Source organism: Hypomesus nipponensis, chromosome 28 (assembly GCF_054491055.1).
Source record: "Hypomesus nipponensis isolate SF chromosome 28, ASM5449105v1, whole genome shotgun sequence".
Taxonomy (NCBI): Eukaryota; Metazoa; Chordata; class Actinopteri; order Osmeriformes; family Osmeridae; genus Hypomesus; species Hypomesus nipponensis.
Genome location: NC_140388.1, coordinates 7,344,462 through 7,355,158, shown reverse-complemented (window position 1 = coordinate 7,355,158; position 10,697 = coordinate 7,344,462). Strand labels below are relative to the sequence as shown.

Sequence of the window (10,697 nt, the reverse complement as noted above, 5' to 3'; positions counted from 1 at the left end):
TCTCAGCCTCCTGGCCTTTTTCTTCTGACAACACTTCATCACTCGAGAGCAGCCTTTCTTAATCCTACTGTTAGAGACTGCTTGCGGTGAATTTTTTTGATATGTACCTGCTTCAACACACCGGATTCAAATAAGGTGGTTGTTATTATTACTTTTACATTACATTTAGCAGACGCTCTTATCCAGAGCGACTTACAGTAAGTACAAGGACCTTCCCCCGAGGCAATTAGGGTGAAGTGCCTTGCCCAAGGACACAACGTCATTTGTCTCAGCCGGGAATCGAACAGGCGACCTTCAGATTTCTAGCTCGATTCCGCACCGCTCAGCCACCTATTAGCCACCCTATTATCACAATTTGATAATGACCATTCATTTGAATCAAGTGTGTTGGAGCAGGTACACATCTAAAACATACTGGCCAGTGGGCCCTGAGGACCAGGGTTGACTGATCTACTGTACACAACACTGCTTTTCCACATCTTTTGTATTCTAGAGGTTTCCTCCTGGCCTGCAGAGGGAGACATTTCATTACACCCTGGTTATGTACCATTTGATTACAGGGAAGGCGAGATGGGGCCCAAATAATGATGTGCCCTGTTGTGTGAGTAGTCAGACATGCGAAGGTTGTTTATCCAGTGAGAAAGTTGGATTGACAGCAGAAGTGTACACAGGCTAGTTATCATCCTTAAAGAGTTGCTTCCTGTACATGAGCTGGCAGTCTCCAGCTTCCTCACATCTGAGCACATGAGGGATGGGACAGGCGGAGAGGAAGTGTTTATCTACAAACGCCAGACAGTTCAGGCCTGTCATCTTGGATTCAAAGGCCCCTGTTCTCTTTGTGGTAGGGATCTTCTGGACTAAGCCAGTACCATGACATGGTCTTTATAAACACTGTAAAACATGTTTTTGGTTGTTGGCTGGTTTCAGTTGACATAGCTCCAACAAGATTGGCATAAACGTTTTTTGTGTTAGACATGTGATTGTTTTTGTGTACATACATTTTCAACTAGGAAGTATTTGAAACATTCCATGTGTCTGCAGATTAAACATAAAATATATAGGCAAACTCACAATGAGACAGGTGTAATGAAACAAAGGCCTCTTCACAGCTGTTATAGCTTAGAACTGTCCTTAGATGGTGTTGCTGGCTGCCTACCTTGTTCAAGAACACCCCAAACCAGGTGGCCAGAAGGCCTGTTCCTTTAAGGCTCTTCAACATAAGGTTTTGGTTTGCTTACATTCCATTCAATAGATCAATGAGGGCAAAAGGAACATGTTATTGGAAGTCCAAATGACCAGCTTTCAGGTCGATGTTGGTGACAAACATTGTGTGTGAGGGGTGAGATGCGTTGCAGTGAAACGCTTTCCAGGAATCACAAACTACTTATTTTCTATTAGAATCCAGGAGTTTTAAGAAAAAAAGCTTGTCCTGGTCCTGATGGTGAATACGCAGTACAAGACTGCAAATAAAAATGATGGTGACTCCCACAGCCAGGAAGCAGGATGTAGAATAGGAAGTGCAGAGGCGATTGGCTGACCAAGCAGGAAGTGTGTGGAACAGAGCTGTGGTCAGTCGAGCTCTAAGGACAAGGCCAAGAGTTGGGGACAAGGACCTTGAGAAGGCCTGGTATTGTGGCAGTAGGAGAACAATTAGTTATGTAAAAGAGTTTCTGGTTGGGAAGTTTTGGACCTGTCCCTGAAAGTATTTGTTATCTTTACGAGAGTGACCTTCCGTAAAAATACAGGCTGAATAATACAAATGTTCTGAAAAACTTGAATAATGCATTTGTTGGATTAGCAAGATATGGTAAGGGTGATTAATTGATACTCTGATTACATTTCCTTTGATGGAGTAGTGAGTTTCCTTTTCTGCTGTTACCGATGCTGAAGAGTAAGAGTTTCTTTTAACTTGATACAGTGTTCAAAATTGGCACTTCAACATCCATGAAACTCAAAAGGTAGCGATTTTCACAGTCTCTTTTGTAAGTGAAAGGTTAAATACACATTCCAGTATCACTTTCAAACAGGTACATTTCAGAAGGGCTGGTCTTTCGCTCTACGCTAATCTTCAGTCACTAATGGAGCAGGATGTGGTACAGGAAGTTAGTACCTCAGTGACCTCATGCTGATGCTCAAAGTGTTTTCGTAGCTGGGAGGCCTAGCTCCTAAGACCTCAGTCTTGGTCTTTCACTCTGCCCTGAGCGCGCCGCGAGGAATCCACAGATCAGAGTTCATCTCTGAGGACACTGTTGGGATGTTCCGACACAAACATCTGACCGTACGGCTTCAAAGGTCAGACATTTTAACTGATTTACTGTGAGGAAGGAAGTTTTCTTTTTATCTCTAAAGGGAGGACAGGCGGGGGCACACAAGAACAATCCATCATGTTCTAGAACAATCTGAAAACGAGTTGTACTGGACTAGGATGCTGTGAATGATTATTATTATTATTATTATTAGTGAGACGTCCGTGTTTGACACAATGGTGTTGTTCAGCCCTCAGAAATTATTACGTCTATTAGTCTTTTTTGACAGTTTAATGGCAAGACTGATTTAAAAGAGGACTGAATGATTAAAGCTGTTAACTCTGCACCTCTGTCCAGAATGATTAAAGGAAGGTTGGTCAGCAAACAAAGTAAGGTGTGTCAGGTCCATGTAAAAAAAGAAAAAAAATCCACAACAATTTAGTGGGGTGTTAAGAAGCCATAGCTATTGCCTATCCCTATACTCCTCTGTTTCTGTCCTAGTGAGGCCTCGGAGAACCAGGCCTTCAGACAGGAGATCACAGCTCCTAATCCTCGAAAGAAAATCAGGGAAGAGGACTCAGAGAAGATCCTCCTCTTTCCCAGAAATGCTCTCTGGCTCCAGTCTGATGGACTTCAGCTCTGCTTCCCCTCAGGTCATGACGTGTGTGGATGACTCCACTCCCCACAAGCACACTTAGGAGGCGATATTGGATATCCAGTGAGAGCGGCCCTGCTGCTTACCTCTGCCCAACCCCTGTTAAAGCACTTACCCCACACTGACATACGCCACAAACAATTAGGACCACTGGCAGGAGCCACGGAAACTAGTCTCCTTGGATGCAGCATAAAACTAAGAACGACAATAACTCCCAGCTAGCATTGATGGGGGATCTTGTCATTGGCTGGGTTGCCCAGATTCGTTAAGAAGCTCTTAACGCTAAAATCTTCTTAGGAACGTTAACGTTCCTAAGAAGATCTTAGCGTTAAGAGCTTCTTAACGAATCTGGGCAACCCGGCCAATGACAGGACTTTATGTACTTCAGGGATATAAAGTAGTGAGCATACTGTTATTCGCCAAGCCCCCCCCCCCCCCCCCCCCCATCCCTGTACCATCCCCCAACCATGCCGCTTCTTTAGTGGGCACAACTTGTGCCGCACAAGGGGGATCCTCTTTGCGTAAACAAGTCTGCTGTGTCGGATGTTGATGTTGACAAACTCACTCAAGGATGAATGAGTTTATTCATATCACCAATATGTGATATGAATAAACTCTCCCCCCCCACTTAAAGACGTACCACACCTTACCTTAACCCTCCTGTTATCCTCAAATTTACTAACATCTTTCGTCCTTGGGTTTAATTTGACCCCAGCTATTTTAAGGTTACATGAATTGCCATACAAAATGTTGTCCAAAACATATATGACGTGTATTTCAGCAGCTTGCTTATCAGTATGTTGTGATGTTAGTCATAGGATTTTGTGTTGGCTCTATTGTAGGGTGGACCAGTGGAGGTCTTTGTTGTTGCTTTCTGCCTGCCAAGGTCATGTGACCCGTCCACTAGACCTTGTTTCTGTCTCGGGCACTCCAGAACACTTCAGAATGTTCCCACGACTTCCATAGGCCAAAAGACCCTCTGACCTCAATCCCTCACTCAACTCACCTGATTGGACGAAAGCCTTAAAAAAAAAAATGTTTTAACCTCATCATACCCAAAACAAATAATACATATTTTGCTGGGCGAACTCAATGACATATCCTATGATGTTGTACAGTACACACAGAACCAGTTGTACTCTCCAGAGGCATGCTCAACAAATAACAAAAACACACAGCTGTAGAATGTAGAAAGCAGTTTACTGTCAATCAAATGTGGCAGAGGAAGTTAGGCCCTTGTGGAATTCCTCTTCGGTTTCGTAGCACTTTTTAGGTTTAGGTTCACATGCAATTCGTTTGCCATCTAACAGGCACTTTTCCCAGCAGCGAGGTTAATACTGTGCTTATATGGTCTGTTTGCAGGTAAGGTCTGGGTTACAGAATTGTGAGGTGCTGGTTGCTCACATGACAAATCACGACATGCCGCACGGCAATTATTTGCAAGATCTAAATTGTTCCAGACCATTATTAGCTAGGGCCCGATTTGAGGAGTTACTTGTAGGTAACCTGAGCCTTAAGCTGAACTGGATCCTGGCCTCTCTGGAGAAGCTCAGAGGAAAACGGACTGATGTGTTCTGCAATAGATCATCAATCATAAAGACGTTGTGCGTGTGCGTGTATGTGTGTGTATGTGGGGCTCCCCAGCAGCTACGTAAGCCATAAAGAAAATAATGCAGACAGTCCTCCAGGGTTATGTAAAAGTAGCCCACTCTGTCTTCTCCAAAGCCCCAGAGCGAGGACCCGAGCTGGCTGGCATCCGACAGCAGCTGGGAAGCCCTCCTCGTTTCCAGTAGGTCTGTCGCTCCGCTTCAAACAGGTCTAAACGCCGCTCCGCTTCAAACAGGTCTAAACGCCGCTCCTCTTCCAACCCCAATATGAGACCAAACATAGACGGAAATCCCAGGGGGGACACGACCCCCTGACACAACCCCCCCATCCTGGGAAAAATGTGATTTGTTCCCCTCAATAAATCACTGTAATCATAAGGACATTTAAATAATATTAATAATTTGTTTTTTAACATATTACAATGCAGGCTATGTGTTACAGCGATACATTTGGTGTCCCCCTCTGAAATTGCACTTGAGAAAATATAATTCATCATATAATTGTCCCCCCCAAAATTGATAGCAGATTTTCGCCACTGGTTGATGATAGAATGAGCTGCAGCATGGTTCTTAAATAACAGTAGAGTTTACAAGGTAGGAAGGAATGCTGCTTTGAAGTGAGAAAACAGGATATTGCCAATTCCATTACAACCTTACAGTTCAGCATGAGCTTCCCAGTAAACAGGTAGAGGCCATTTCTTGATTTTTCTAGAGTGATAGATAGTTCGTTATGTAAATGACTTCCTAACTTCCCTTTTTATTTGACTGACCTACTTAAAGCAGATTCATTTATAGATGTCTTCTCTTTTTTTGTGTCGAACACACATACGCGTGCCCACACAGACCAGACACAGTCAACACAACCACACACACAGACTGGTCTCTCTCAATACCATAGTGTAGGCTACTCAGCATTTTTTGGTGTTGTAGATGAACACAACAAACCATGACCATGTTTGGACTCATTTCTTGCGGTTAACAAATGACGCAAGTAAAAGGTGTTTAACGACACTAATGCCTGCATAATATCATTCTTGTCCAGAACAAGCATGACGGGGCAGTAAAGGTCCAGTCTAATTTGTTGATACTTAGCGTACTGATATCTCTGGTGTCTCTCAAGCTCCCGAACAGTCTCCTGACTCTTTATTTTTTAATCTGCAAAATCTGGAAACAAGACAGAACATTTCCATATTTTGTTCAAATATCTGATTATCAGGTTCCGTGGGTCATCTTAAATGACTAGAAGTTTCCTATTTGCTTAGGCTGGTATTACATAAAAATGGGGATCAAAGTTTTTAATTAACAGCTGATTTCATGGGAACTAGCTGTGTGTAGTGTTGTTTTTAAAACCCTTGAGTTTGGCCTGTATTCTGGGGGTCTGTGTATGTTTGTGTGGGGCTTAACAGAGTCATAAGGTTGTCTAATTCCTAGCCCGAAGCTCCTCGACCACCAGTCTCCCTCCAAACCCTGGTGGAGTTGCAACGATGTAGACCAGAATCCACCCCTGGGAACCCACACGCTCTCCCCTCACCTGCTATCAAGAAGGTTGATCTTCATAAACTGACAACATGCCACAGGATGTCGTACCACACGTGTCTGTCACGGATGATCCTGTGTGTGCACGTGGCCTCGGCTCAAAGCATCCCAGATCTAAGGGACATGTCCTGACATGCAGGTGACGGGGATGGGGAGAGGAGGCCTCCTGCTGTGTGTCTGTCTTCAGCCAACAGCACGCTGGGGACTGGAGAAGTAGGAAGGGAGGGCAGAGGAGCAGAGAGGGGAGGAGAGGAGGGGGGAGGAGAGGAGAAGGGAGGAGCGGGGAGGGGAGGGGAGGGGAGGAAAATATAGAACAGGAGATAATACACATGACAGGGGACAAGAGGGGGAAAAAGAGAAGCCAGAGACAGGAAACAGTATTCAGGAAAGTGAAGATGGAGAACAGAGGACTGAGAACAGGGCATCGGCCTGACGTGAGTTATTGGGATGCCAAACAGCCTTGTTTGTTTCCTTGGTTACTGAGGACAGGAAAAGGAGCTGTCTTATTGGTCTCTTGTTATGCTGGAGTGGAGAGGAAGTTATGTACTCTGTAACAACAGGAACTCTAACCTTGACCTCCACCCTGGACCTTAACTTTTCACTTTACCTCTAAAATCTAAACAAGAAAGAAATCTTCTTTAAAAAAATGATTCTCAGTTGAGTCTTTTTTTGGCAACCTGCCTGGCTTCATGATTATTGGTGTAACGTGAAAAATGTCATATCGTGTGTATATAAATGAAATATGATATTTCTGATACATGAAATATATTCTGATATTATCCGAAAATCTACCTCTATAGCTTTTTCCATATGTGCCGAGCCTTCACAGGGAATGACGAGGAACTGCATATGAAATAGATAGCTGAACATCACAGCAACGCTGCAAACCACTTGCTTCTTACATCCAAATTAAATGATAATGAATCCCCCTCCCGCTGTCATTATTCCAGAGGGTATTCACACACTCTGTGTGTCACTAACCCTCTCTGCTGTGTGTTTGCACTAGCCATTGGGTTGCTTGTTTAAGCTCAATCACGTTGAAATGAAGCCAGAGATCATATTTATTGTTTCATGAAGGAAACGTCTTCAGACAGTTTATTTCCTGGGAAGGCTGCCTTTGGCCCGTCAGCTTGGTGTGTGTGTGTGTGTGCCTTTGTGTGGTCAGAGTCAGGGTTCTTTTGCTTTTGAACCGTGAACTAATTTCTGATGAGCGATGAACGGCAGTGTGTCGCTGTCGGTCTGACGAGATAGGATGCTGTTCGCTGTGGAACGCTTTGGCCGGGTCTTATCAAAGACATCTGTTTGACTTAACGAGGGGTCATAAATCGACCGTTGACCTCCTCCAGGAACCTGGGATTCGGACACTGAACGTCCTGATTATATTCCTGGTTTCCGGCTAGCTATTTTTCCTCCAGTTACAGTATTACTGAACTGTATATTTTTCTATTGCTGTAGTTATTCGATACCTTGGCCTTAAATGTTTAGAACAAGGTATCAAACACACAGACTCATAATATTTCTGTCCCTCTCTCTTATACACACACACACACACACACATTCATACACACACTGCTTTCTGAAGCTTTGAGTTGCTTGTCAACGTTTCACTCACACAAGCTAGAAGTCCCAGCAGTGATTTCATAATACTGGACTGGAGTCATGAAAACAAAGATCTCCAAACAAGGATAGAGCAGTACTGAGAATCAGCTCATTTAATTCCTTCTATGTGAATATTGCTTACATGAATGATCTATGATATGCATACAAGCACATTTAACTTCAAGCACATTAAACCTGCAATCATAAACAGGATACATTTACATGGATGCTAGAACACAATATCTTTGACAACAGGCCATGTGGATACCATACCATCACAAGGCAAGATCCAACAACAGAAGCCTTCTCATGGAGAAGAATACAAATGTAACTTTCAAAAAGTCACACACACACACGTGAACCTTAATGAAAACCCGAATGCTGTGAAAAATACAACTAATCCACGCTCACCTTCCAGGACCTTCCGGCAGAGGAACCAGTGTCCCGATATTGTCCAAATGTTCACACTTACAACCCTAACCTGAACCCAGTATCCTGACAGGTCAGGTCGCCAGTTTCATGTTGAAATAATGACACAACAATGACTAAGAGGCTCTGGCCTATCACAGTAGACCCCTTGAGTTATAAGTCTGGCTCTGCTAGAGATTCAGCCAGGTTCCATGAGGGAGAACAGTCTGACAGGCAGTCTATGGAAGACCTCCGACCTTCACCCTTCAAATGCATTTCTCCTGGCCAGGCTCAGTGCTCAGCGACACTTGCAGCGTCTGCTCTTTGGGACAGGGCTGAGAGGAGTCCTTCGCACGGAGGTCCGTGGCGGACACGTGGTTCCCCTCTCCGCTGCCCTCCTCGGTGCTGCTCTGCTCGGACGAGTCGGAGCCTCGGGGGTCTTCCCCGGAGGAAGGGCGGGACCTGTAGTGGTCGTCCGTGAGACCACAGCTTCCTGTGTGGGCCTCGCGGCCCTCGGGCAGGTAGAGGAGGGTCTGGGAGGTGCTGCTCGCCTCGCGCAGGTCCCGGGACACCATGGAGGGGGAGTCTCTGGAGATGACGGAGGACAGCTGGTGGGCGTCCATGCAGTCGAAGTTGCCCTGCAGCTGCTGCCTGCGGGCGCCGATCTTGCAGAACAGACACTTGATCTGCTCGATGACCTTGAGCAGCACGGCCTTCCTGAGCAGGATGTAGATCCAGGGGTCCAGGATGGGGTTGAAGGAGGCGAAGCGGATGGCCCTCAGGTCGGGGTTGATCTCCAGGCGGAGTTCCACGGGGGTCTTGTAGAGCTGGTTCAGGAACACCTGCACCTGCAGGAGATAAATGTAGCGTGGTCAGCTGAGATGGATGGTACCAAGTTAAGAGTCAGTTGAGCTGAGCTTCATAGCCTCTGAGTGGAGAACACAATGAGCCTTCTTGGTATAAGTTGCATCAATCGGAGGACTATCAATGCACTTTAATGAGGGAACTCCATTACGATTTTATGCTTTGCCTCGTTAAATTAGTACACCAATTATCCCTCCAAAACATTTCACCGCATTGTTTCGTGCGTGCGCCATGGATGCATCTGTGCGTAAAGGACAGTTTAAAAATAAAAACTGAGAAGGGGAGAGGGGAGAAACGAACTTACTACGAGGGGGATGGAACAGATTAGCACCACTATGGAGGTGCCGATGAGCAGGATGACCATCTGGATCTCTGCACCTGCCAAGTGCCCGAAGCTGCGTCTCCTCCTCGGGTCCGCGTTCCGCCCAAGATCGTTCCCGAACGACATCCTTCGAACGTAGCGTCGGTGCATCCGAATCAAAGCCCCGCACACCAGCACATTACAAATCACCGTGGCCAGGATGAGAAGGGAGCTGAACCCGGCGTACATGTAGGAGAAGGCGGCGTCGGAGCTCACGTTGCTCCGCCACTCTATAAAGCACCAAGTCTGGGGGTATTGCTTCTTCACCTGCCCCAAACCCATACTAGGCAGCGCGCAGAAGAACGCGTTGGATATGTAGATTCCTAGAAGCGTCAAGCCCGCTAGCCGTTGGTCCACATAGTCGTTGTAGAAATAGGCATGGTTTATGGCCAGGTATCTCTCCACGGACATGGCGCATATGATGCTGAGTCCCGCCAGAGAGAAGAAGAGCATGATGAATCCGAAATACTGACACAGGGGGTCCCCTCCTGGCCACGAGCCTTTGACATAAGTCGCGATGGTGACTGGGCTCGCGAGCAGTGTCCCTAAGAGGTCGGTCACCGCCAGTCCACACACCAACGTGTAGAACGTGGTCTCTTTTTGTTCCTTTCGTGATTTGCACAAGACCACTATGGCAATAACATTACCGATCACACCGAAAATAAACATGATTGAAGGTATGGTCGGGACCATGGCCCTCGTTGTCACAGTGGTGTTGCTCATCTTACCGCCCTGCAACTGAATCTATAGCCCAAGTATGCCAGTCACAAGATTTCCACTATTTCCATTCAAAAACAAATGCCAAGTTAACGCACAAATAAGCCATAGCCTACACGAACCATGTCTGAAGTGTGAAGTTTTCATAAGTGCAGTTATCCTTCGCTTGCCTCTTGAGCTCAAGGGTTTGCATGTAGTCAAGATGCAAGTCGATGGTAAGTATCCAGATGGTCAAATGACAGATCAGACCCGCGATCTGGTGACCGCGCTCCGGTGTTGTGCGCTCCAGTGACATGTGGTCCGTGTGTTTCTGTGAGCTCATTAACAGCACTGCGCGCTTGCCCTTCCAGCTCCCCTCTACGAAACTTTAACAGCCCCGCCCCTTTTACTCAGTCCCCCCACCCTGCACCCCCTCTCACCCGCTGGCTCCTCTCCATAACTAGATGCTGCATATATCTGTACTCTATAGGCCATCTTAGGCCATCTAACACTGTAAGAACAATGGGCAGGTTGTAAGAATCAGAACAAAGACTATTGTGTGTTCTTGCATCTTCCACCAGCAGTCCATTTACCCTGACCTCACATGTGTAGAAACGTATCCCAATAAATGTATCTTCATGTGAAAATTGAGGTTGGTTATAATAATATGATCTGAAGCAGAGTTTGTTTTGTGTCTTCTGTGTATCACTTGTAGAGCTTGATCA

At 45.9% G+C, this 10,697-nt stretch overlaps 1 protein-coding gene across 1 annotated transcript; it reads right to left on the bottom strand.

Annotated features, from left to right (window-relative positions):
- Window positions 1-7,730: 7,730 nt before the first annotated feature.
- On the bottom strand, window positions 7,731-10,336 carry ptger4a (prostaglandin E receptor 4 (subtype EP4) a). The gene is made up of 2 exons (XM_084694816.1): window positions 9,220-10,336; window positions 7,731-8,899 (listed from the first exon to the last, which is right to left on the bottom strand). Exons 1-2 carry the CDS (start codon window positions 9,997-9,999, stop codon window positions 8,318-8,320), a joined length of 1,362 nt encoding a protein of 453 aa, XP_084550942.1. The 5' UTR covers window positions 10,000-10,336; the 3' UTR covers window positions 7,731-8,317.
- Window positions 10,337-10,697: the final 361 nt, after the last annotated feature.